This window comes from Marmota flaviventris, chromosome 13 (assembly GCF_047511675.1).
Source record: "Marmota flaviventris isolate mMarFla1 chromosome 13, mMarFla1.hap1, whole genome shotgun sequence".
Classification (NCBI taxonomy): Eukaryota; Metazoa; Chordata; class Mammalia; order Rodentia; family Sciuridae; genus Marmota; species Marmota flaviventris.
In genome coordinates this window covers 103667747-103695588 of record NC_092510.1, presented here as the reverse complement: position 1 = coordinate 103695588, position 27842 = coordinate 103667747, and the positions used below count along the sequence as shown (strand labels likewise).

At 53.4% G+C, this 27842-nt stretch overlaps 1 protein-coding gene across 1 annotated transcript; it reads right to left on the bottom strand.

Moving 5' to 3' along the window:
* Window positions 1-1057: 1057 nt before the first annotated feature.
* Window positions 1058-27766, bottom strand: Rabl6 (RAB, member RAS oncogene family like 6). Its single transcript, XM_027941678.3, has 15 exons — window positions 27389-27766; window positions 17662-17796; window positions 16537-16584; window positions 12657-12709; window positions 11800-11891; window positions 9006-9146; window positions 8469-8574; window positions 6603-6706; window positions 5168-5508; window positions 4761-4908; window positions 3593-3808; window positions 3216-3501; window positions 2747-2918; window positions 1988-2046; window positions 1058-1891 (listed from the first exon to the last, which is right to left on the bottom strand). The coding sequence occupies exons 1-15, from the start codon at window positions 27516-27518 to the stop codon at window positions 1712-1714; spliced, it is 2211 nt and encodes a 736-aa protein (XP_027797479.1). The 5' UTR covers window positions 27519-27766; the 3' UTR covers window positions 1058-1711.
* Between the last annotated feature and the right edge of the window lie 76 nt (window positions 27767-27842).

Genomic DNA, 27842 nt, shown 5'->3' with positions numbered 1-27842 from the left:
ATGGGTGACTCCCTGCCCTGTCAGTCTTCCCAGGTACTGTCTATTTTGGAGCTTGAGGTGCCAAAATCTCAGCAAGTACCTGGAGCCAGATGGCTCACTCAGTCCAGAGCGGGTCCTTGGCTGTTTGTGTCCAGGCCAGTGGGCTGCGATTGCCCACTGCCCACCAGGAGGGTCTGCATGTGGCTCATTCTTCAGCCACATGGCTCTGTCCTCATTCCAACTCTTGCCAGCCCTGTGACCCAAGTACCAAGCCCTGGGCTATTCCAGCTGAGTGGGGAGGGGAAGGATGCCTCTGCTGTCTGTCCTGCTGGGTAGGGCCCCCACTAGTGTCCTACTGGGGCCACCACAGTGCTGCTGTGTGGTCCTGGGCAAATTCATTTGCCGTGAACCTGTCCCACGTCAGGACCTCACAAGCTGTGGGCCACAAGGTCAGGCTCTAAGGTCAGCTGATTCCTGGCACAGACCTGCTCAGTGGAGAACTGTGCCTCCAGGATATACTGCACCCTGGCAGGGGTCTAAGGGGAGAGTTTGGGCATTTGAGACAGGCTGGCCTGGCCTACTGCATGGGCAGGAGATGCTGCATTGTGCCCCATCCCTAACGTCACCAGCTCACAGCTCTGCCTGCTGGCCCCTGGAGGATTCCATGGCAACATCCTGTGGTAGGCGGGGGCTGGATGCTGCTGATTGCTGGTGAGGGTGGGGCTCTAAAGGCTGCAGGCAACTGCCCAGGAGGAAGGGAGGCTGTATGGGGCAGGGCACATTTGGCCTCACTGGGTTGGGCCCTGGGTATTCTGCAGCAGCTGCCTGGTGTTGGCCTAGGTGCACTACACCCAAGATAGCCTTGGCAGTTCAGCATAGACAGCACATAGCACATCCAACGCCAGGTGGGGCCCCTGGCTGAGCTGAGGCAGCCAGTGGTAAGTCAGAGACCACTTTTAGGTGAGGGAAGCTGCTTCTGGAGAAGGCGTTTGGGGCTGTTAAGAGAACCTAGGTGAAGGAGTGGTAGGCTGGTCCTACCACAGATGGTTCACAGAGCCAAAGAAAGGAAAAGAACAGACGCGGTGGTAAAACCAGAGCTTTATAGTCTGAGTGGAGTGTCTGAAAGGTGCCTCCAGCTCCAGCCTGGCTCACCTGCGCAGAGGTGCAGCTGCGCCCACCCGCTCCCAGGACAGGCCTCACCCTGCAAGGTGGGTGTGCCACTCTCCCATGAGTGTGCACCTGTGCTCAGGGTCCATGGGAAGGGATAATCCACAGCCCAAGGCTTGCGACAGGAAGCAGAACCCATTGGCATGCTGTGGCCCTGGAGAACTTGGGAGGGCAAGCAGGAGCAGGGCTGGGTGGTGGACATCTGAGAAGCAGAGCAGCCCCATGCCCTGCCTCTGAAAACAGACCCTTGCGGGTCCCTCCTCTGCCTCAGTCACTTCCCTGAGAAACGCTGGGGACTGGCTGTGGCTCTTCCTGGAGAGGACCAGGTCATCCACCAAGCCAGCTGCAGCCCAGCTGTCCCCTCCCTCCTTGTAGAGCAGGCTCATGCTGGCCTGAGGCCCAGCACCTGTGGCGCCTGGCCAGAGGCCTCTGGCCACCAAGGCCTGGCCCTGGGCCTCCTCCAGCAAGGAAGCAAGTGCAGAGCGTGCTGGGCCAGGCCACATGGGGCAAAGGCGATGGCTGGGACACGCGGTAGGGTGGTCCTTTCCCAGAATAGTGGTGCAGGCTACAGCTCCTCATAGTCTCCACCCCCAGGGTGCCGGCCTGGGGCCCCGCCCCCCAGGAAGGCCTCTAGCTCGGTGGTGCTTCGAGGGGGCTTCCTCCTCTTCCTCCGCTCCTCCTTGCCCTCCTCCTTGTCCTTGCTCTTCTTATGTTTGCTCTTCTTCTTTGCGGCCTTTTCTTCCTCCTGGCAGGGGGACAATCAGTCACCTGGGGCCACTAGGGGGCCATAGCCTACCTCCCCCCAGTGCACAGGCCCAGGCCAGTAGAGGGTGGCTGATACCTCTCTGCTCTTCTTCTTCTTCTTCTTCTTCTCCTTGGTGAGCGGCCTGCCATCTTTGTCTGTGTGGGAGACAAGCTTCAGCTGTGGCTACCTTGCCCAGGTGGCGTGCTGGGCAGAGGCTTCTGCAGCAGCCCACTGCAGGTTGGGCCTGGCCACGGGTGACCTTAGAATCTCTCATGTGCTCAGGCTGACACACCATGAATAGGCCTGGGAGGAAACTCCTGCTACAGTGCAGGGTTAAGCTGCTGGTCAGGGTCTGAGAGTGGAGGACCAGGGCCAGCCTGCTGGGGCTGGAACCACCAGCAAAACCACGTGTGCTCAGAACTGCAGATCACAGCAGCTTTGTCCACACTAGGGGCCAACTTTGGAGTAGATGCAAGCTCTCAGAGTGCTGCCACCAAGTGCCTGCTATGTGGACCCCCAGCTGTCCACCCCTCCAGTCTGGTCCCAAACCACAGCCCTAGAACACTCATAATCCTGGGGTGCTGGCAGAACAGTGAACATCTGGGGATTAGAAACTCAAACTCTCAGGCTTTGGCCCTGCCCCACACTGCTGGTATTAGGCTTGTGCATGTGGCTGCCTCAGTCCTGGGCCACACCAGGAGGTATAGCATAGCTGGAAGACCCCACTGGCCAACAGCTATCCCAAGGGAAAACGCTCAGGCTGGGCTGACTCTTTTTAACACTGGCCTTTGGACAAGGATCATAGCCTGTATCTCCAGGCTCCAAAGAGGCCAATGGATCCCCACACACGCCCACCTTCCTCACTGCTCTCCTTGGGTCCTGTCTCGTCCAGCCCCAGCCCAAAGAGATCGGCATCGTTCTTCATTCTGAAGGAGGGCACAGGAGGCCTGGGTGGTGGGAGTGTCTGGGCCGGGCTGGTGTCCTCGTCAGTCACGTCAGAGGGGTCTTCTCTCACAGGGAGCTCATCCTGGACAAGGAGAAGCTGGTAGGGCCACTGTCCCTTTCCACCCCCATGGTTCCCTGAAACAAGGTGGGGAGTTCTCAGGGGACTCCATTGACAGGTGTGTATGCTCCCAAGCCCATCCTAGAGTCAGGACCAGCAAGGCCTATGTAGGATGTGGGACATCCTGCACAGGCCCCATCTACTGTTCCCAGGCGGCACAGTGTCACAGCAGGACAGGAAGCCAGCACTGACCCATCTTCTTGGGCCCTCACCTCCTGACCTCCATCTCAGGAGGACAGTCAGCAAGCAACCTGTCCTCACCAATTTTCGCTGAGTGTCCGACTCTTCGCTCTCAAAGTCAGGGTCGTCCATGACGAAAGACAGCATCTGGGCAGCAATGGGCCCCTCAGGATCACTCTCTGAGGACGACACCTGCCCATCTTTACCATCTCCAGGTCTGCGAGAGGAGCCCTTGGTGGCGAGTTTGGGTGGCTTCGTGCTGCTGAGCTTCTCAGGCCCAGAGCTAGTGGGAAGCCCGCCTGGCCAGGAGGGCGCTGTTGCTTGTGTGGGAACTGCTGTCTTCTGTGGCCATGAAGCCTTGGATGACCTTCATGGCAAGAAGGGTCAGGAACTTGGAGGCCACCCTGGGATGCCCTGTCCCCCAGCTCCTGGGCATTCCCTGGGGGCCCCACCCATACCGTTTTGGCTCTGGCTGTGAGCACTGCTGGGGAGGCAGGGCAGCACTTCTGGAGTGACCTGCCACCTCCTCTGCTTCCTCCTCACTCGAAAGACTGATGTGTGTGCTGGGGATGGGGCCAGAGGGCAGCAGGGGTTTGCCACGGGGCTGGTCTTCAAGATCCACATCGTCTTGGAAACCTGCTACCATCGGGTTCCCTCCTAAGGCCTCCCCGTCACTGCAAAGGAGGGGCAGGGCAGTCAGAGGCCACAGGGAACCACGTGCTGCTGGCTCCTCACCCTGGTTGCCTGTGGGGCTGCCCCACCCTGGGTGTGTGCTCCAGTGGGGAGACCTGAGCAGAGATGGGTGGGGAGGTGGGCAGTGGTGCCTGCTGCTAGCCAGTGGGGTGGCCAGTGGGAAAAGGGGCCCAGCTTGGGCACCTGGGCTTATCCATCTATGCATTTCTGGTAGAGAAGCCCACTTTCACCATGATGTGCCATTGGGAATGCCAGTGGCCACCCACGGTGGGATCTGCCAAGTGGGACTGGAACCTGGGTTTGAATCTGGGGATCAGCTGGAGATGGTACTTAGGGCAGAGTGGCAAGAGGGGCTGGCCCCAGAGGCCAGACCCAGGGGGAAGGGTATGGCTCAGAACCCAGCTCTGGGTTGTGGTACCATATCCTGGTATGCAAGGCACATGGGCCACAGGTGCAGGGGCCACATCTGCAGCTACCAAGGTATTAATTTTTTTTTTTTTTTGAGGGGGGTACTAGGGATGGAATCCAGGGTTGCACTACTACCTAGCTATGCCTCTAGCCCTTTTTATTTTGAGACAAGGTTTTGCCAAACTGCCAAGGCTGGCCTTGAACATAAAATTCTGCCTTGGCTTCCCAAGTCACTGGAATTACAGGTATGTGCCAGTGGGCAGTGTGTGCACCTAGCTCAGCCTCTCCTCTCTGAAGTGCCTGCTCTGGCCCACCAGGAAATCTGAAACCCAGGTGGCCTTGCCTACAACCTTCAAGTGGACCAGCCTAGGGATGTGCTCAGGGCCCAGGCACTTCCCTCTGCTCTCCACTTAGCTCTGCTTCTGTCCTCAGTGCCGACTACTTCCCAGAGAACACCAGGGATGCTGTGTGACACCCCCAGGGGTGTCTTAGACATCTGTGCTCAGGTCTGCCAACTATCCACACCTGTCGCTGTCCTGCTGTGGGCCTGCACCACCATTCTCACTCCTGGGCAGGACTGTGTCTTCCAGGAAGCTTCGATCCAGCCTGTCTTCAGGAACAAAGTCCTCAACATTCTGGACTCTTGCTGGGACTTCTACGGCTGGGGCAGGTTCTGTAGACAACAGATGCCGGCTCCTGAGCCCTCTGTGGGCCTGTCCGCAGGCCAGCAAGGGGTTAGGGTGGTGGCTTGTGTGACTGGGCTGAAGACCAAAGCTGCCTCCAGAGCTTGGCCATGGGACCACTTGCCCAGGAGGAAGGGGGAAGCTTGCCAGGGATGGGGGCCATATCCTGGTATACAGGGCACATGGGGCCACAGACACAGGGTGCCACTCCATGAGTCCACTTAGTGAAAGGGCTGCTTCTGGGCCTACCTGGAGGTGAAGGGGCCACATCTGCAGCTGCCGAGGTACCAAATAGCCGGGAGATGATGCTGCGTCGCTGGGGTGGGGGTTGGGCAGGGATAGAGGGGTGTGCAGGAAGGGGCGGGGCTTCGGAGGAGGGTGCAGAGGATATGGGTAGCACAGGGGGGCAGGCTGAGGAGGTGCTGGGGGGCAGCTGGGGCGCGGGCTGGGGTGTGCTGGGGCTAGAGCTCCCTGTGGACACAGCACTTGGAGGCACAATCGGCGACTGGGAGCCTGAGGATGGGCTCTGCCCATTGGCTGCCAGAGGGGATGCGTGACCGCGGCTTCGAGCCTCCATCATCTCAAGGAAGCTGGAGGGAGGGCAGAGGGCTGGAGTGAGGCCTCTTAGCTCTCCCTCCCAGGCTCCAGAGGGCAGTCTTTCTGCCATAGAGGTACTGGAGTATCCAGCTTGCATCATACCCAGGAGGACAGACGATGAGGCCTATCCAGTTGTCAGCCACCCCCCCCCCCCCATAGCTTCTGCCCTGTGGAGGAGGTACTGGGGATGGAACCAGGCCTTGTGCATGCTAGGCAGGCACTACAGCACTGACGTACACCCCAACCTGACCCAGGCTATCTTGCAGGCAGAACATGTGCTGCTCAGTGGCCAGGCCATTTGGGATAACCTGTCCTGTTTACTGCCACTCTCCAGCACTGGATCCTTCCCAAAACCAAGTTCTCAATTCATGCTGGCACCAATCTGGAAAATTGAACCCCACTAGGGGCAGGAGGCAACCAAGTTCCATCAGGGGCCAGCTGGTCTGGCCAGAGCTCGGATGGGCCATGTGGCTGTCTGCACTGGCCTGTGACCACACACCTGGTAGTCAGCAGGTGTGGCTCATTCCATATAAGGAGTCAAGTCAATAAGTGACACAGAAGTAGCTGCCCATCCAGGCCCACCTGTGTGGACTGTGACTTCACAGCTGCACAGGCTGAGGGAGGGTCTGCAGGATCTGTGCAAGGAGGCCTGACACTGAAGCTTGAGTATGCGTGGTCTGCCACCATCCACCCTGTCCCCAGGAGCCTGTTAGAGGGGCTGGGCCCACTCCACTGTAAGTGTAGCTCCGTTTATGATTTATTTCCAGTTGTTCCAGACATGCACTGACCTGACTAAATATTTTATTATCACACATTAATAATACAAAACCTTGGCAGAGGAAAGGGAAGGGCTGCAGGTGGCAGCATGAGGCACCTGTCCAAGGGGGCCGGGTAGTCAGGATGGGGGCACCCCCAACCCATGCTGTACCCTCAAGCTGACTCAGCAATCCCAGGTGTGCAGCTCCCTCCACCACCTCACTGGGCAGAACAAAGGTTGGGCCCAACCCATATCTGGACACTGGGGCCCACTGGTAGCACGCCCCCGTGGAGGTGCTGGCCTATAGGTCCAGCTCCCAGGCTCACGCACATGCCATAATTCTGGTCCTCGGTCTCCTGTTGCACTGACAGCTCCTCCAGCGTGGCATCAATATCCAGCTGGTTCGTCTCCAGCTGCCGCAGCAGCGTCTCCCTCTGCAGAGACCAGTGGACAAGGCTGAGCAGCACCCCTCTCCACCCTGAGCATCCCACTGGGCAGGACTGCGAGGTGTGTGGGGTCTGACCACCTGTACAGCTGGCCCATGTGACTCAGAAGATGGCCACATAGGATCTGTACCTGAAAGCAGCCCCCTTCCATTTCCACAACATGTCTCTGGAGGTTCAGGAGCCCCGCAGTTCATCTAGAGAAGTGCACCTGCCATTTCCATGGCACCCCATGCATGTGCAGCCTTTTCTGATGCAGAGCTCAGCCTTGCCAACTACTTGGGTAGAAGACAAGGGTGATCCCCATGCACACAAGGAGCCCTGGAAGGCCTAGGAACAGCTTTGGTGGCAAGGCTCAGCCAGCCACGGCCTAGGGCAAACTGTAGCCCTCCAAGACCTAAGCTGAGCTGACTTTTCCTCTGGGTTGCACCAGCCCTGGCCTCTCACAGTACTTCTCACATTTAGATTCAAATTCAGTAAAATACAGATGTTGCACCCTTGATCATGATATCCATGCTGTGAGTGCTGCAGGCCACATGTGCGCAGTGTTGGGAAACAGAGTGAGGCCCACAGGACCCTGCACACCTGGCCTTCCTCCTAACTGATGGCTCCCTGCATAGCCCCACGCTACAGGAGTCTCATGACTGTCAAAAGGGAAAAAAGGCAAGAGGGAATGAAGTCTGACATCTAAAGAATGGTGGCAGGACTGTGGGTGTCCAGACAGACAGCCCAGGCCTGTTTCACTCTGTTCCTGTCCACCAGCTACAGCTGTCCTGGCCCTAGTCCTCTGGGTCCATGCTCAGGACCCATGGAACCCTCCCACTCTTGTCCAGCTCACTGCTGTCCCTGGGCTGGGAGGTCACCACACATGGTCTGTGTGCCTGAAGTACCTGATACTAAGAGTGGGACGGTCCCGGGACTCCCAGCACTCAGCTGCCCACGAGGCTATGCCCACAGCGGAAACTGGAAGGGCTCCAGAGGCTCCCGAGGAGTCCACTGCCTCCCTTGTCCCATGACAAGACACATGTGCCCCACAGGACATGTGACGAAAAGCCAAGGAGCGTGTCTCACTTTTGCAGTCTTCTGTCACAACCCAAGCCACCATGGAGCCACAAGAAAAGCCTCAGCTGGACCCAAAGGAGGGTCAGTCTGCAAGACAGCTGCCCAGACCTCAGAAGAGCAAGGTCATGAACCCCAAAGCAAATCAGGAGGGTGAGGCGCACACTAGTGGGGTCCTAGAGGGAACAGGGACAGAGGAGGATAACAGACCAAAGCTGGTTCCTTTGATAAAAGTACCACAGAAACAAGACAGAATGCTAGACACTGGGTGAAGGACCTAGGGCCTCCTCACCAGCTGCACAGCTTTACTAACTGAAAGAATCCCAGACAAAGGCACAGTGCCAGGCCTCCTCGCCTCACCTGCACCCAGGAAGTGGGGACGACTCGGGCAGGGCACACTAAAGCCTGTCCTTACAAAATGGTCCAAGGGCCACAGTCCAGAGTGAGTGCTGGCCCCACACATCCCCTGGAATGCACCCCATGATGACAGGGCATCAGTGTGATGGGGACTTCTGCATCTGATGTGTATCTAAGGAAGGGTGGGCACCACAGCTATGCCACAGGCAGAGGGGCTTCCGATGTGGGGACATGGCCAGCACCCTACCCTTGGTGGCCTGGGTCAGCTCTGCTGCCTATCCCAGCTCCAGCCTGCTGGGTCCTTGCTGGTGCCCCTACTTGCATGATGAGGACTCACCTGCAGCTGTAAAAATGGGATGTTGAAGAACTTGTGCAGGTACTTGAGTCCGAAGCTGTTCTTCATGGAAGACTCTGCATAGCGGAAATAGGAGGAGCCTGGAGGCCTGTTTTCAGAGAAGGAAGTCAAGAGAAAGGCCCTTGGTGGGGCTGGGCTCACTCCTGTGTCCAAGACCACAGTGGGCTTCCCTCCTGCGGCAGGCTGAGGACCCACTACAGCTACTGGACAAGCGGGACCAGTCGTGGAGCTCTGGATCCCTCCAGGGTGGCTTAAGGAATTGGACAGGAGCCAGGTAGCCTGTTGGGGGTCCTGGCACCTCACCCTCACTGACATGTCCCAGGGCACTGCCATACTGTGGAGACCTGAGCCTCGGGGTTCCAGACCCCAGTGCCCCAGGCTTTCCCTCCTGGCTCCCCAGGTTGGGCCAGAGCTGTCACTCCATCTCTGGCACAGTGTTGGGAGAGCTTGTTCATCCTTCCCCAGTGCTATCCGAGCACAACACACTACCCCAGGTGGAAGCAGGCTCAGGGCACTCACCTGTCCAGGTGGTCGATGAAGTCTCGCACATCGTCCGGCAGGATGACTCGGTGCTCACCCATGTCTCGGTAGTTGCCCAGCACACACACCGGCACGTGGGTTGGCACTTTGGGAAGCTCCCGGAGGACGTAGTTGAAGGTCCTTTGGGAGGGAGAGTATCTCAGCCTCAGTCGCACCACCCCAGAGGACTGTATGGACTGGGGCTGCCCTTCACCTCTAAGACCGCATCATTGTGGGAGGGCTCTGGAGAATAGCAGTGAGCACTGCAACCCTGCAGTCTGCAGCCCTGTCCACTTCTCACAGACAGCACGCACCTCTGCACCCCAAGTCCAGGTGCCTTATTCCTCTGCCTTTCCTTGTCCATGTTCCTACAAAACTGCCTCCAGTTTTGCCCATTTCCAGCATCACCTGAAGGAACACATCACAGGTGGCTTATCTCAGCTTCTGGCATGCACCACGGCCAGGGCTGCAGCTTGTCCACATCTGCCTGTCGACTGGGCTCTTAGATGCCATTGCTGATGTTTCTGCTGCTGGCTGAGTTGTCTTCAGGGCCCTGCTCCTCAGAACTATGCTGCCAGGTTTGCAGGGTGAACAGGCAGGTCTCTCTAGAACTGACCTCACATGGGTCTTCCTTGTTGCTTGGCTTCACGGGTTGTCCCAAACTGTTTTCCAAGTGGCTTGGAAGGGTACAACTAGTGGTGTCACCAAGCTTCCCCACGGAAAGGAAGTGGTGGAAATACCACATGCCCATAATTGCAGCAGCCTCTCCTGCATCTCCCTGCCCACGAGGTGCCTCCAGGTTCACACACTGGCTTGATGTGTGCCCCTATGTGAGCCCTGGGAAACAGCTGCAGCCTCAAGGACCCCGACAAGCACCTGACCACTTCCTCCCTGAGGCAGCTTGGCCCTCCTGCACACTCTCCACACTGCAGCCCAGGCACACTTGCAGCCCCATGCTCAGCCCAGCTATCTGGTCTTCACTGGCTTTCAGGGCACTGCCTGTCCTTCCAGTTCTGCCCCCTGGAAGGTACAGGGGCCTCATGTGGCCTGTCTGCAAAGAATACAGTACACTTCAGTGGAGCTGAGGTGGCCCCTCAACATCCAAACTCGATTTCACATGGTCAAAGCCACTTCCTCCTCCCCAGGCCAATGAGCCACCAGAACCTGTGCAGGAGAAATGCTCTCCTCCCAGCTCAGCAACAGAGCGAAGAGTGCAGCTTTGTATGCACGTGTGCAAGAGGTGCACTCCACTGAGTCACAATTCATGGCCCAGGATACAGTGACTGCCTGCTCTGTTGCCAGAATGCTGCCAACAGCCCCAGAATCTGGTGGTCAGCCCTCCTCAGGTGGTGCTGTAGCATGTGGTCCCTACAGGCCGTGAGGGAAGGAATGAGGATGTGTGTGCAAAGCCTCCAGACCCTGCGGGCCCAGGTCTTCAGACTCAAGTCAATGGAGTGTGCCAAGTGTAAGATCTAGCTCCCAAAGCCTAGCATGGGAACCCACAGAAGCCTGTGTATCCCACCATGTAGAAACATGTCCTTGAAAGAAAAGCAGCATGCTTCCTGGGTAGCAGTAGTAGGACTCCAGCACATATGTGCCCACATTACGAAGAAAAAAATGGCTGGGGGAGGGGCTGGGGTTCAGCAGTAGGGTGCTTACCTAGCACGTGAGAGGTGCTGGGTTCAATCCTCAGCACCACATAAAAATAAATAAAGGTACTGTGTCCAACTACAACTTAAAAATATATATATATATTAAAAAAAAAAAAAAAAGGCTGGACTCTGCCAGCAGCTAGTGGTGGTGCTCTCTTGACAGTTTTCTCCTGCATTCTCCAGTTTTCTATGATGAACATGGATTATGCAGGGGCTCTGCATGTGGCTTGTGGTAGAGCACTTGCCTAGCCAGCATGACACAGTCATATGAATAAGTAAGTGATGGCAGACCCTAAGGCAGTGAGAGGCCGCACAAGCACTTCACAGGCTGTCTCTAAAATGGCTGTCAGGCCTTCCTTCAACACTTGTATTCTATTTTTTTGTGGTACTGGGGGTTGAACCCAGGGTCTTGCCTGTGAGGCATGCATTTTGCCACTGAGCCACACCTGCAGACCTTTTTATTTTGAGACAGGGTCTAACTAAGCTGCCTGGGCTGTCCTTGAATTTGCAATCCTCCTGCCTCCTCCTGAATAGCTGGGGTTACAGCGTGAACCATCAAGCCCGGCTTCTTCAGTTTTTTTGTGGGGAGTGGGGGTACAGGGATTGAACCCAGGAGTCCTAACCACTGAGCTACATCCCCAGTCCTTTTTAAAGTTTTGAGACAGGGTCTGCTAAGTTGCTCAGGCCCTCGTTAAACTGCTGAGGCTGGCTCTGGCTTGGACTTTGTGACCCTCCTGCCCCAGCTTCCTGAGTTGTAGGATTCCAGGTCTGTACCACCACACCTAAGAATTGGATTTTTTTTTACCTTTGGTGGTTGGGGGGGCTCTGCCTGCTACTCACTTTTTCTTCACTCTTTGCTGTGGTGACTGTTACCTTTGTCCTCCTGGCAAGTCATCAAGTGCAGGGGTCTTGAGGCGCCCCTAACATAAGTTGCCACTTGGCTGCCAGGTTTTTGAGGGTGTCTTCAGGGCTGTGAAAGCTACCCTTTGTTACTGGCCTGCCCTGGATCTGACTATCTTCCACACGGCACAGACATGGGCCCAATCTGTCCTAGGCATAGATGTGGTCCTCCAGGCAGGAACACTGACTGCCACAGACCCTGCAGGAGGCTGTGAACCAGCAAAGGGACGCTGCCTGCTTACCACTGCTTGGTGATGTCAAACATCATGACCACCCCGTTACAGTTCTTGTACACGTCCAGGAATTCGGCATCCAGGGCCATTTCAGACTCCGCCTGAAGACAGGAGTGGACAGGGTAAGACTGTGTCCAAGGCCAGGTCCCACCCGTGGACCCTCAGCCACCCGGAAAAGGCTGAATGGGACTTTTTCAACCTGAAGAGATAACATGGAGAGAACATGAAGAGAGAAGGCTGGGGTGAACCCAGGGTTAACCTGTGGTGAGTCCCTCAGCAAACTCCAACTCGGATGGGAGCCAACACTCAGAAATAGGGAAGCAAGTTCTGGAGCCATTACAACTTTCTAGAGCACATAAATTAGAGCCAGGTGGGTGTGTGTTGCACTTAATTGTCCTGCCTGGAAGAAGAGGGAAGAGGCACCCTGCCCAGAGGGAGAAGCCAGGGTACAAGCACCCTGAAACAACTAGGAGAAGGGCACAAGTGGGGACCACAGGACTGGGGTGCACTGGGCTGCAGACTTCAGGGCCACAGCCACGATTTCTAAGGGCTGAGGCTGCTCTGGCAGTCAAGTTAAGTGTAGCCACTCACATACTACCCAGGTCATTCAAACTCACACAGGGTCAGTGAAACCAAGAAGGGCAGGCAGGGTCACTCCCTTGGGGTGGCCACCCCAAACCCAACCTCCAATGGCATGGGGTCTGGAAGCAACCAGGAATGGTCAGCAGCCTACACATCTACAGAGTAACTGGGACACTCAGGGGAACCCAAGATGGGCAGGCAGAAAAGTCTGAAGGGCTGGAGACTGCCAGGGGTCCCAAGTGACCAAAGACAACTCTGTCTGGGGTCCTGACACTGCAGCTTACCTCCTGGGGATCATTCTCTGTCTTCAAGCCGTCACCTCGCTTTTTGCATTTTCCTTATAAAATGACAAACAAAACTTATGAGGTGGGATCCCTAGGCCCAGGGAATGCCTCAAGGGACATGCCTTTACCTAGTCCCACTCTGGCCCTGCAGTGCTACGCTGGACTGTGCCCCGCTCAGCTATTGACCCAAGGGAGTGCTCCTGACATCTCCAACTGCCCCTTGCTCAGTCTTGGGAGAAAGCGAAAAATGGGGCCCCCATTCTGGACAGGGCCATTCAGAGGAGGAAGGCTGGCAAGAGACTGGGCCAAAAGATGCAGGGCAAAGGCCCAACGGGCCCAGCAGCTGCAGGAGGGCTCAGGTGGTTAGACAGCTTACAGACCTATGCCAGCCAAGTCTGCCACGGAGGGAAGGGGGCCTCCTGCTGACTCAGTCCTAACAGCCCCAAGGCCAAGCCCAGAGCAGGAGGGGACCCCCACCGGGGCAAAGCCTGGGTGAGCAAAGCTGCATTTCCTAAAGTAGTTCTCACGTTACTCCCTGAGATTTCAGATGCTCGTGCCCAGAGTGTAAAGAAAGCCTAGAATTCAACCCCGGCTGCAGCCTGGCTAGGGGGGGAGGAGGAGGACAGTGACTGTGGCCAAGGCTGCCAAGCCATGTCGTCGGCCTTCAGAGTCATCAAGGCTTTCCTGACAAGGGGATGGCCAGGGCCCTGCCTGGGGCTGACCCCAGGCTCTGTGGGGTTCTGCATGACAACAAGATGGGACAACCACTCTGTCCTTCCCTCCATCTCTAGAATGTTCAACTGGGCAGGGGTGCTGCTCACGACACAGGAACTCCAGGGCAAAGAGCCCAAGAACAACCAGGCTCATTTATCTAAAGTGCCACATTCCATCGCATTCCTGAGCCCATTTCTGAACTTCTCACCATCTTCTGACCTGCCTGGGGAATCAGCCCCTCCCAAGTTCCTGGCCTGACCCTTATTGACCCTCCTAGGCTGGACACTGAGCCTCAGCCCTCCACACAGGCACAAGCATGCCGACAGCTGATAAGCTTGTTCCTGTCCACATCCTGATGGCAGAATCCTCCTGCTCAACCATCACACTTTTTTTTTTTAGTATTTATTTTTCAGTTTTTGGTGGACACAACATCTTTATTTTATTTTTATGTGGTGCTGAGGATCGAACCCAGCGCCCCGCACATGCCAGGCGAGCATGTTACCGCTTGAGCCACATCCCCAGCCCTCAACCAGCACACTCTTGGGAATGAGTTGCCACTGAGTGGCCACAGGACTAGCTCCTGGGCAGGAGGGCTGGAGCTGGACAGGAGCCAGGTGCTTGGCTGGTGGGACAGGGAGGCCAAAGAAATGAAAAGTTGGGGAAGCTGTTCCCTGTCTCCCTTCTTTCTAGAAGCCCTCCACATATCCATGAGCTCTGCCCCACCGTTCAGTCGACACCTGCAGCCCACGGGCCTAACCTGCCCGTCCTCACAAACTCGCCACTGGCCTCCAGCCCTCAGTCATCACTGCTCCCACTCTGTTGCTGTCAACAGTGCTCAGACCTTGTCCCATGGGGATGGGGAACAGAGATGCTTTCCTCCTCACCAGAAAGGGTGCCCCCATAAGGAGCAATGTGAGGCCAAAAGGAAGCTGGTGCTGCCTGGCTGCAGCCGATGAGTCAGGCTCTGCCAGGCAGGTGTGGACCCAGCGAGCTCCACCAGCCATCACCAGACCTGGTGCTGGGGCTAGCAGGGCAGGAGAGTGCTCCTGGACAGGAGGATCACCCTCCGTCCCCAGGCCCTCATGCCAGCTGAGAGCACAGCATGCCCCCTGGAAGGGGTCCCAGCCTGAAAGGCTGATCCAACACTGGGTTACAGCCCACGAGGTTTCCAGGACTGCCCATGGGACACCTGCATCCCACTGCAGCAAGTGCAAGCAAAGCTGAGGCAGGCGCTGGGGAAGCACAAAACTCAAGACCACGGCCCCTCCATGGGGCAGAAGTGGCCAGGACAGGGTCATGTCGTGGGGGACAGCTCAGCTGGAGCTGCCTGGTGCCTGCAGGCAGATGCAATTCTTGCCTCGAGGTGGGAAAATATGACAAGGCCAGAGACACATGCACCGAGCGTGCAGAGGAGTTATGTGGAAGCACAGGTTGACACAGGTCCACTGGGATGGGTTCCAGATGGCCTGCCCCTGGAGCAACCACTGAGAGGAGGCCTCAAATATCCTTGACCCTCCAACATCCCAATGGACCTGAATCTATTCCCAAATGAGCATGGGGAGAGAAGAGGAGCATGCACTTCCTGTACTGGAAACCATAAGCCCACGGAAGACACTCTTCCCAAGGAAGCCCTGTAACTGGAGGACCCAGCACAGCCATGCCAGGGAAGCTGAGTATGGCAGGTCACCTCTTGATTAGCATCATGCTAAACACACACACACACACACACACACACTCACACTCACACTCACAATGCTGGCACCAGGGAAAGCTGTGAGATCTCACCCCAAGGATCACAGAGGGGGAACTGTGACCTGATATAGGAAGACAGGAATGAGATCAGACACTGTCATGAGGATTGCTGGCTCTGTAAGTTTGGTTGGGGAAGGTCTGCATGTGGGCTGGGGTCTGCCCAGAAATGAAGGAGCAGAGCCTCAGCCGTAGGCACAGGGCCCTGACCTGTGGGGTGCTGCAGTGAGTTCCTATTGCTCAAGGAGTCCTGGCATTGTCCTAAGCACGGTTAACTCTCTGAGACCAGAAGGAGGGCTCTAGCACCACTGGCAATGTCTACACCTCCTTCCAGTTTCTCAGGTGGTCCATCCAGCTACTTTTGTCAGTTGATCATCTCCTGAAGGGGCAGCTACAGAGGCTGCATGGACACAGGCTGCATGGACTGCATGACACACCTCAGTGACCTCAGACACAGCATGACACCACAGAACTTGTGCCACCTGCTTTAAACCACCCATTAAAACTCCTCTTTGGAAAATACCCTGATCTAACAAAGGCACTGGCCAGAGGCCAGTCTTTCTTCCTCTGCCTAACGCTTTGCTTCTGTTCTATGACCCAGGCACGGAAGACTGTCCTCCCGACTCACAGTGCTCTCCCCATCAGGATCTGTGAGTGAAAACCTTTGTGCTTTCCTGCTGTGGTGTGTGGGATTTGCACCTTCCATCTGAACGAGGGGCTATGCCAGGCCAGGTTTTCCCAGCGCCACAGCTGTGGTCAGGCAGGCGAAAGCTGGACAGGGGTCGGGTCATGGGGGGACCACTAGGCATCAGGCCTTCTGCCAGATAAAATAGGTATTGCCCAAAAGTCACCTGTGTGCCCCATGGCCAGCATCCCTCTTTTCCCTTAGGACAGGGCGGCCAGCCACTCAGACACCAGAATCCCAGTGTAACGGGTGTCTGATGCCTGGGGAGCCACACCAGCTGTAATGAGAGAGGGGAGGCTCCCAAAGTAGCCCCATGTGGGCCACAGAGCTTGAAGCATGCCCACCCCAGCAGATGACTGGCCTCTCAGCATCAAACATGCCCAAAGCGGACTAGCCTGTGGTGGCAACAGGTCCACTGTGCACATCTACCCTGTTCACCAAACACAGAGGGGAGTGGAGGGGACCTGGAACCTAGAACAGGCTCAGGAGGGAGCCGAGGGCACCCAGAGCCTACCTGTAAACAGCTGTCAGCAAACTCACATCTCCCACAACACTACGGTGCTGGGAGTGTGTGACAGGGCAAAAGAGGTCTTAAGTAGGGCACAGGACCACAGGGTAGGTGCCAAGACCTGAGGTTATGGGCACAGAACATGCAAATGCAGTGGGGGTGTGTGTGTAGGTCCTCTGTTCAGAGAAAATGGAGCATGAGCAGAAAGTAAAGCACCACCTTACCTTTGTCAACGACATCCCAGACTTCGACTTTCACCACATCATCAGTGGCTGAAACAGGGAAACCCTCAGGTTAGTGCCCAGCATCACCCCTGGGAATCAGGGACGATTCTGGTGTGGCTGCCTGCCCCTCCCCAAGGTGCCAGTGCCCATGGGACCTGTGCACTACCTACTACCTGACAAGCAGCTCCCTGGTGGTAGGCAGGGTGGCCCCCGCAGGCCGGCAGCAGAGCAAAGGCACAGTGCCTCCTGCCCCCAGGCACACAGCTGCTAGCTTCCTTGTGGGCTCTATTTCCCTGTGAGCTCTGTGTAGGCTCCGTGCCCACTTGCCCTTTTAGACCCAGGGTCTGGGCAGGCCTGAGCAAGGAAGGGGGTTGGCTTGGACAGGAGCCCTTCGCTGGGCCCTTAGCCTGCTGAGTCCTCAGGTCATTCCACACACTGGACAGACTGAACGCAGTATGGCCACCAGAATCACATTCCCCTTAACCGACTTCTTCATCTGAGGTAAGAGGGAACCCTGCTCAGTGCTGGAGGCCAGAGCTGTTGGACATGGGGAGCAGGTCCAGGATAGTGGTGGCCTTGTGACCCACCCTGCAGCCTCCTCCTCGGGTCTTCTTTAGGTCTTCGGGTCCACTCCGAGCTGCCTCATGAGAAGGAGGCCATTTTCCAAGTTCCCATGACCCCCTACCCTCTGCAGCAGCAATGCCCTACTCCAAAGTGTGCTGGGATGAAAAGAGCCCAGGACCCAGAGGGAGGGAGGACTAGGTCTGAAGCACACCCTCCCGCAGGGCTGATCCTGCCCAGTGTGCAGGCCTACAGGAGTGTCCCTGTGCTCCAGGAATGGCTACTCCTGGGCCTTCTGGGGAGCTTCAGTCTCTGGAAGTGCTTCCTTTACTGTCTCCTGAACCTGTGGCCACCCTGGCCTGAGACTCAAATTTGAGTTGAAATTTCACAGATTTAAATCCAGATGGGGTGATTCAAAAGCAGCTTTAATAAGAGCCCCCAAAACAGCCCAAATGAGTCTAGCTGGGGATTCCACAGTGTGGCCAGTGTTTCCTCAGTCTGGGGAAAACATCTCCAGGAGCAGATGGGCCAGGGACACTGACATTGGGAGGAGGGGGAACTCACTCTTGTAGTTCCAGTGGATGCTGGTGACCTGGATCTCCTGCGTGGGGATGTACTCCTCCACGAACTTCTTGCCCTGCAGCCGGTGCCACAGAGCAGTCTTGCCCGTATTCCTGTCTCCTCGGATCACTATCTTCACTGGAGGTGAGGAGAGGCAAAAAGAAAGGAAGAGGAATTAAAGTCACAACTTCAAAGGTCACGTCTACTCCACCACAAGGCCGTTTTGCAGGAATCAAGCCCCAGGTGAGTAAATGGGTAGGGAAAGAACTGGACAAGGCACATGGACAGCTTCTCCCAAGGCACAAGGAAGCCCAGCAGTGAGCGAGCACGGTGCCACTGGAAGCAGCAAGGGCAGGAGTCTCCTCCTAGGTTGACAGAGGCCACACCCTGAGCCATGTTTTCTAATTGGGAGAGCAGGATCTCCCCTGGGGGACTGCAGAGGACCCACAGGATGAGGGCTGAACCGCTGAACCACAGAGGGGTAGTAGCTGAAGTGCCCATGGTGGCACCCTGGGCTTCCATGGTTTGCTCCTGACCTACTTTCGCCACAGCCCCTTGTTGGTTGGTGCTGGGAATGAACCCAGGGCCTCAAAAATGTGGGCAAGTGCTCTACCACTGAGCTGCACCCCTCTCCTTTTATTTTGAGAGGATCTGGCTACATTGCCCAGGCTCACCTGGGACTTGCTTTGCTCCTGGTTCAGCCTTCGGGGTCACAGGTGTGGCCACTGTTCCCAGCTCCCTGGTACTCTGAAGGCAAGGTTTCACAGTGGGCTGCAACTTATCTCTGACTCTACTGTGTGCGCCAGGCCCTTGCCCTGGAGCCTGTTGGCTCCAGGTGAAGGACAGGGTCAGCAAAGATGAGCACTGCTGGAGCAAGTGAGCCTGGGGGGACATGAGGGGAAGCAGTCTCTGGGTTTTCTGGTAGCCCTGTTCCTGAGATGGGCAGTTCTGTGGGAGGGCTAAGGCACCCATGGCTGGGAAGGACCCCAGAGCACTGTGGTCAGGTCGGCACTCCCTGGGCAGTCTTGCAAGCTGTGTGGATAGTAGACAGCCTGGATGAAGACACCAAGAGCACCATGAATAGCAGGGACAGTAGGAATGAGTCAGGGAAGGGTCAGGAAGGCAGGGGAAGCTCAGGAGAGCCAGGCCAAGGGGCAAACTCAAGAGCTCCTCCGTTCATGTCCCTCTCCCAGGTTGTCTCATCGGGCTCCAGTGTCAAGTTCCTCCCTTCTCTCAAATTCTGTGGTGCCCAGGACCCCAGACACCAAAAACTAGTGGCCACCTTGGCCTCAAAGTTCAACTGGACTTGTCCTGGGCCATCTCTCGGTCTAACTTCTTTCCCCTGCTCCTACTTCAAGGCCCCTCTGTTCCCACTGATATTCATCTCTTCTCCTGAAAGCTGCGTTAAGTTGATTTCCGTACCTCCACATTCCTCCCAAGCCCCAACTTTACTACAACTTTTGAAAGTAGCAGCTGTTCTCAGATCTCAGGGACTCACCCTCTTCTACCTTCTTATGTTCCCAGAGAATACAAGAGCTTCATGCTCACCCTGTGTCAGCTAGATGCACATTTGTGCTACACACTGCAGGAGCTCCTGGAGTCTGTGACTCGAACCTGAGCTGCAATGTAGGGAGTGTGTGGCAGGGACACCTTCTGCTGGCTTGGAGGGGCACCACCCACCGGAGGCCTAGACTAGAGACACAAGGGGCCCTTGCCCTTCGCTCCTTCCACAGGAGTGAGACAGACAGAGAGGCAGTCTTCAGTCTGTTCTCAGGCAGCAGGCTCCGATCGCCCCTGAGAGGCCAACAGCCAGGACTGGGGAGGATGACTACCTACTCTCCAGGCGTGTAAAAAGTCCTTTTTTTTTCAGAACAGGGAGGTAACAGGGAGAGTATGTTAGCCCTCTATACCTGTGGGCAGCAAGAGTCACTCTTCGTGCCAGGCAGGGCCATGAGGCAGGAGCCAGGGTGTTGCTTTCATGGGACTTCAGGTTCTTGGACCAGTTGTGGCAAATTTTCTTAGTATCTACACAAAGCATTTAATCTGTCTAGATTTGTTGCTTACTGCATTTAAAATGCAGTATCTTTTTCATTTCTGAGCAAAAATCATGTCCATTTAAAACTAAGTTTTCCACGCTTGCATAATCATGTCAAAATGGACCCCAATATTGTATATAACTGTAATGCACTAGTCAAAACAAAAACAAACACAAACAAGCTGTGTGTGGTGGCACATGCCTGTAATGCAGCTTTTGAGAAGCTGAGGCAGGAGGAAGGATCACTGAGCCCAACAGTTTCAGGACAGCTTGGGTAGTGTAGCATGACCTTGTGTCACAATGAAAACAAAGGGGTTGGGGCTGTGGCTCAGTGGTAGTGCGCTTGCCTGGCATGTGTGAGCACCACATAAAAATAAATAAAGGTCCATTGACAACTAAGAAAAATATTAAAAAATAAAAAAATAAAAACAAAAAGGGTTAAGCCAGACATGGTGGAGCATGCCTGCAATCCCAGCAGCTCAGGAGGCTGAGGCAGGACGAGCACAAGTTCAAAACCAGTCTCAGCAATTTAGTTAGGCCCTAAAGAACTTAGTGAGACCCTGTCTCAGAAGTAAAAACTGAAGAAAAAGGGCTGGGTATGCTACTCAGTGGTGGAGTGCCTGCCAGGCCATGAGGCTCTGGGATCCAGCCCAGCACTGCACCTGTACACAAGCTCAGCGGTGGGCAATGTCTCCTGCTGACCTCACACTGGCCCTTTCAGAGTCCTCTCTCCACAAGGTCTTCCTTCCATACGTCTCCACTGGCTCCCCCTGGGTTTCCTCAATTCCTTGATTTGCTTTTCTTTGTCACCGGTGCGAGCATCCAGCAATGCCACCAATGCTTAGCGGAGACCCCTCAAGGGCTGGTATGTGGCATTCCCATTATTCAATTCTAAGTAATTTATTTCCATGACTACTTCTATTAAAGGCGTCACTTGATTTCCAAGTGTAAGATTTTAAATTCCTGGTTATTATTTGCCACTGAGTTTAGGGAAAGTGGTATAAATCCTTTGAAATGTATTGAAACATCTTATGGTCAGTTCTGAATTTTCCATGTGGGGTTAAAAGAATGCGCATTTTTTAATTGATAACTTTTCTCACATAAATTAGATCAATTTTTTTTTTTAACTTTACTAGTCAAATTGTCTTCTGTACTCATTTTTGGGGGCTGTTTTACCTTCAATTTCTTCTTCTTCTTCTTTTACTTTCCTAAGTATTTTTTATTTCTTTGTGTGGATTCAAGTTACTATTGGTATCCTTTCATTTCAACCTGCAAGGCTCTTTTTATCATTTCTTATAGAGCATGTTACTAGTGATGAACATTCTCCATCTTAATCTAGGATCAATTATAGATCATTATCTTTCCTAAATGTGCATCAGAACCTATTATAGGGTACAATATATTTATCAGCTTTGTGAACATTTAAAAATCACATTTAGTGATCCTGAATCTCTCCTGGTGTCTTGTGCCTCAGCACCCACGTACCCGTCATTAACATAACTAGACCTACTTGCTTCAGTGAGCACTGTTCCAGCCCTTGTGAACCCCCCTTATCTTGCTCTCCCCTCTGCTACTGCAAAGACATCAAATGAACCTTGGCAGGTGTTTTTCCTGTGCATGGTGCAAGGTTCCATGAACCCTTTCAGCCTAAAAAATAAGAATGTGAAAAATGTACATCCTTTAGTTCTAGAATTGTTTTCTTACATTAATTTTTTGCCCCCCCTTCCTCCTGGTACTTGGTACTAAACCCAGGGGTGCTCTCCAATGAGCCACATCCCCAGCCCTCCTTTTGAGACGGGGTCTTGCTAAATTTCTCAGGCTGGCCTCAAACCTGTGACCCTCCTGCCTCAGCCTCCAGAATAACTGGGATTACAGGCCACCACATTAGCTCAATCAAAAATTTTTAGAAAAAGCAGTTTTAGGTTCTCAGCAAAACTGAGTGGGAAATATAGACAGATCATGCCCTGCCTGACCCCACAGCCCCGCTTCCCAGAGTCCATCTCTACCCTCAGTATACCTGTGGTGACTGGCACACTGCCCTTCCCTGCTTCTTGGTGATGCACATCCTGAGTTTGGACAAATGGGTGATGACGTTTGCTACACTGAAGTACTAAACAGTACTATAATGTAGTACTAAAAATTCCCCATCTCATTCGATTATGGTTGAATCCATCTGCAAGAATCTGTGGTGTTTCTCCTGGCTGCCTGGACCATCACCATCCAATGAACACCTTAAAGAAATCTCCATTTGAAATTTTTCTGGACGATATGATGATTCTGTGGGCACACCCACTCAGAAGTCAAGCAGTGATGACCAATTCCAGGGCACCATTCCCTTCTATAAACAGCTTCTCTGGAGGGACTTAACAAAGGCCCACCCTCTCCAGGGTCTGGTAAACAGCATGGGGCGAAGGGCAGCAGAGTCTACTTCTTCTGGACCTGGTGTCCACTTCCGAGAACAAGGAGCCAAGCAGCTGTGCACCCAAGTTCAAGACCTGCAGAACGCACTGCTCTCTTAGGTGTTCTCTTATACCATCCTCCAGGGCAGAGGACCACACTGCCACATGTGGAGGCTGGGTCTACTGCGAGTGCACCCTGAGAGGAGGGACTGGCATTTCTATTTTGTAAGCTTTGTCCCCGAGGGAAGAGATAACCTCTCTCCATCCTCTTTTCTTATTTTGTGAAGAACTCAGTTAACGTGGGTGACCTTGTTTTGGCTCAGGCTTCAAGAGAAAAGCTTCTTATGTTTCACTGTTACACACAGGTTTGGGTAGATGCCTTTTGACAGGTAAAAGCTTCTTTGTATTCCTAGTTTGGTAAGAAGTGTTTTGGGGGTTCATTGTTTTTGTAAATCATGAGTGTTGAATTCATTAAGGCTTTTTCCTGTTACCTCTTAAGATTGCACTGTTTTCTCCTTTAACCTGCTGGTAAATCATACCTTGAAGGATCCTTGCATTCCCAAGGCAATCCTACTTGTCTCAACACACATTCATTAGTGCTATTATTTTATGATTCTCTAGATTCCACTTCCTGTTCTGTTGTTAGGCTTTCACATCTGTGCTACAGGTGGCGCTGTTCTGGTCTGTTTGGGGTCAAGCTTATAGTCTTCAGGACAGCTTTCCCACCTTCTGCATTTATGTACAGTCTGGACACACTGCTCACGGGAAGGCAGGGTCCTGTGGAGTCATTTTCCAGGATACCATCTACCCTGAGTTGTCAATTTACTGGTATAAGTTACTCATAATATGTAGGACTGGAGACTAGGCTCAGTGGCACAGTGCTTGCCTAGCACATACAGCACCCTGGATTCAATTCCCAGTACTGCAAAGTAGTTACCACATTTTTTATATTTTATATTTAGAGATGTGTATTCTGCATGAATGGTATTTGTGCTTTGTCTTTCTTATTAATATTCCCAGAGTTGTCTACTTTAATAGTAATTACACACAAAACACACCCTCTTTGTTTTGCTGAATGTCTCAATTGGTCCTTTTTTATCATGTCTATGCTTTTTGCCTATTATTTTCTTCTTTCTACTTGCTCAGGATTTATTTAGTTGTGCTAGACTGCTAACACTCTACCATTGAGCCACCACCCCAGCCCCTACAATTTGAATCTTAAACCCCCTGCTCTCAGGCCCGTGTATCACAGGCTTCATTCCCAGCACGATGCTACTGCAAGACAGTAAAACCTTTAGGAGTGGGGCCTTGTAGGAGGTCTTGGAGTTGTACCCTTGCAGAGGACAGTGAGACCCTGATCTCTTCTCACCCATGCCCACCTCGAGCCTCTGGACACAGGTGAGTGGCTTTTTTCTGCCATGGATTCCCATCATGATGTGCTGCACAAGCCCAAAGCCTGGGGCCAATCAACCCCCAACCAAAACCTCTAAGACTGAGCCAAGATAAACCTCTCCTTGTTGTAAGTTGACTATTTCAAGCATTTGTTAGAGCTACAGAGCGCTGACTGACACAGAAGTGTTTTCAAGTTTCAGAACAAAGCTGGGAGCTAGGTGCAGTGGCACATACCAGCTACTTGGGAGATTGAAGCAGGAGTGCCATTTGAGCCCATGAGAACAGCAAAGACAACATAGCCAGACCCTGTCAGTGGCACTGTCATCACAGAATGTGGTCCTCACATACATTCTTCTTTTTTTGGCGGGGAGGGGGTACTAAGGATTGAACCCAGGGGCCTTAACCACTGAGCACCGTCCCCAGCCCTTTTTTGTATTTTATTAGAGACAGGGCCTCACTGAGTTGCTTAGGGCCTCTCTAAGATGCTGAGGCTGGCTCTGAACTCGTGATCCTCCTGCCTCAGCCTCCTGAACTGCTGGATTACAAGCATGCGCCACCGCACCTGCCCTGATATAGATTCTTAGGTGTTTTTTGAGATTGTCCTTTTTCTTGGCTAACCCTTCTGAGAGGAACTGAAGAATCACATACAAATAATTGTTTTTTGTCTGCAATTCCCTCCCTGTTCCCATCCATTCTTTTACCTCCAAAGTGTGTTCTGTGTGACATTACTACAGCTGGGGCAGCCTTCTTATGGTTCATGCTTGCCCATTATCTTTTCCCAAGTCCTTATTCCCAGCTTTTGACATTAAGTTCTGGAGTGTCTCTTGGAGACCATATGGCCAAAATAAGGGAAAAAAAAAATCAGGCCTCCCATTCCTATTTTGAACTGATGAGTCTTGCTTGATGACACTGTGTGACTGATGACAGAAATGGTGTTATTTCTAACCACTTCATTTTATAATTTTAAGTTACTATCCTGGTTTTTCTTGCAGCCTTTGCTGTCTTTCATAGGCTGGACAAGATTTTTTCCCCTTCTTTTTACCTGGTATTTATTTGAAGAGTTGCAAACTATTTTTTCTTTGAACAGTGACTCTTAAAAATTTTAACATTCACATTTACTGTAATGTAGATTAATGTTAATACACTTTTCTTTTCAGTTCTCGTCCTGGTTTCTGTGATTTCTGCTTTTTTGGCGCCTTCTTTTATATTCTCGATTGTTACAGTCTGGATCTGAAATGCTCCCACACCCCATGAGGCTCATGTGTTGAGAGCTTCATTCCCAATGCAGCCATGTCCAGACACAGGCTTATATGGAAGTGACTGGGTCACGAGGGCTCTGATTTGCTCATCCACTGATGGCTTCAAAATTGAGTGGACTATTAGGATTAGTGAAAACTGTAGGTTAGGCCTAGCTGGAGAAGTAGGCCACTAGAGGCGTGCCCTGGAAGAGCATGTCTTGCTTCCTGGCCCTTTCCTTGTGTGCGCGCTCGTGCTCTCTCTCTCTCTCTGCTTCCTGGTTGCCTGAGGTGAGCAACTTTCCTCCACCTGCCCTTCTACATGTTTTCTGTCTTGCCACAAACCTAAAAGCAATGGAGCTGGCTGACCATGGACTGAACCCTTGAGCTAAAATAAACCTTTCCTTGTTGTTATTCTGGTATTTTGTCACAGAAACATACATATAAACCATTATCATTAATGATTAAGGTAACCAATGTATTTAGATTTCACTCACACCGACCAATTCCTCTGCTTACCTTTGCTTTTTAAATCCTGCACCTCTTTTGAGTTCAATTTCCATCTGTCTAAAGAACATCCTTCAGTGTATGCTTCTGCAACCACCTCTGTACAAAAGGCTACCGATCTGAGGCTGAAAGCAATTTTAACCATACTCCTTCCACCACAGCTGTAGAGCCAGGCACAGACTCCCCAGGCTGACCATGACTTAACTTAGGCCCTAAGCTCCCCAGAGCTATCCTTAGCTCAGTCCTCAGAAAGTGGTCTTTTTGCTCTAGAAACATCAAAGATTTCTTTTTTACATTTTGAAGTACTGAACACTTTCAATAATGTATCTAGTTGTGGATATTTTTTAAATTTCTGGACCAGCACTTCTTGGAGTTCCACACATTTCATGAACTTTGTAAAATCCTCAGTCTTCAATTCTTCAAATGTTGCCTTGTCTCCATTCTTGCTGTGCTTTCCTTCTGAATCCTGTTCAGACATGTGCTGGAATCTGCTTAGTTGCTCTGCCACACTTTTCCAGGACTGATTCTCTTTTCCATTGAGTTACTGTGCTGTTTCACCTGTCTGTCGACTGAATTTCTCTTGCAGGTCTCTGTCCCAGGATCCTCAGCAAGGCCAGCTGAGAGTTCCACAGCGAGGGATTCCTCCTTCAGGAGGCTGCCCCACACTAACACTTCTCATCAAACAGCAGGAGAAGAGGGTGGACTGACCATGGAAACATTCTTCCTTCTAGTTTAAATGCAAATGACTTCTAAAATGGGAATAAGATCCCACTGTCTCATTCAGGGTTTGATTCTGATTTGATGGGTGTGTTGGGACTCTGTGCATGTGTGATGTGACTTACTTCTCATTATCCTATCATTTAAAAGAAAATGACTAACTGGCCCCAGGGGACAATGTTCTATAAGAGATAAGTGCTTGGAAATAAAACAGTTGATAAGAATACTGAATCTACAATTATGATATTGCTGGTTTATGATATTGCTGGTCTGGGAAATGTGCACTAGAAATTTTGTATTCTAACACAGGAAATGGAAAACTTTCAAAATTGTGTATTATTTAACAATAATAACAATATCCTTCTAAAACGTAATTTTGGTACAAATCCACATTTCTCTCAACTTGGCACCTTTCACTGAGCTACTGGAGAATAGTTTTCTAACTCTTAAGAATTACAATTCCACAGCCCTTTTTAGTCCCTTCTACCGGGGACCACAAGGGGGCAGGCCTTTAGGGAGCCCTTTCTGAAAAAGTGATCAATTTGCAGTTCAGGTCCGATTTCCAAGGGACTACGATTAGGTTTAAAAGTATCACTGCAAGCAATAAATTTAAATAAAGAATCCAAATGTAGATTCTCAAAGATTTGCGTAAATGAATATTTTGACTTAATATTCTCTGCGCGAGAAATAAACGCAAAATGTCAAAAATCACACATCTAAAATGAGTTTGCTTTCAAACCTGCACAAAGTCTTCCTTATCAGTTTCTTTAATATGCCACATTACCATGGAAATATAATGGGCAACATAAGGGACCCCTTAAAGTGAGTTAAGTTGGGTGGAGTGTGTCCCAAAATCTCCAGAAATTTAGCGAATGAGTATCAGAGCAGGGAACCACATAAAAGCCTTTAGATTTTGCTATAGAGCCTACAAATGGAAAAACTCAAAAGAGGTCAAGAGGACAGTCCGCATCTGGGAGCTGCACAATTTACATAATTTATAAAGGAACATAGATCCGTCCTGGGCGCACGGGGCGTCTGCACAACCCCTCCTTCCGGCACGGACAGGGAGGTCTCCAACAACCACAAGAAGAGACTGTGCCTCCTGGAGCTTTCTAAATATATCCCTTGCAATTGCCTCTTTAAAAGAGAAGAGAAAATGCGTGGCGTAGCAGATATGATGTTCTGCTTCCAGCTGGGCACCAAGTCAACAAAGAGCCCACGGCTCAACCTAGAGCCCACCGGGCCTCTCGTGACCCCGGCGAGCGCCCCGGGAGCCGGCCTCCGAGCTCCCGCCCGCGCGTTACGTAACGGCCCCAAGGCGGACGCCCGCGAAAGCGGGCGGCTCTCGACGCGGCACCGCTCGGCCCGCAGCCGTCGGACGAGACGCCCCGGGACTGACCCGCGGCCAAGGGCCGCCCCCGCCAGGCCCGGCCCCGCGCACTCACTGTTGTACTGCACGCCCTTGGCGAAGCGCCTCTGCAGCGCCTGGTTCATGGACTGCAGTCCGGCGGGGATGTTCTTGTCCCGGCCCGGGGCCTGCTCCGATCCCACCAGCTTCTTCAGCGCGGAGAACATCTTCCCGCTGGACGTCCGAGCCGGGCGCGGCCCGCGAGTTCAGCGGCGGCGACGGCGCGGCGCGCCTCGCACCATGTCCCGGCTCCCCCGAGGCCGGAGCCGGTGCGGCCACAGGCGGGGTTCCAGCGGCGGGCGCGGCCTTGAGCTGCGCTCGGGGGCCTCAGCCGCTGCAGCTCCGCTGCGGCCCCCGCGGCCCCCGGCGCGGCCGCTGTCCTCCCGTCAGCGCCGCCATCTTGCTGCCGGCGCGGATACGGGGCGCTGCGAGGGACACGTGGGCAGCGCAAGAGCGGCGCGCCGGGCCCGCCCCCACGCCCCCACGCGCCC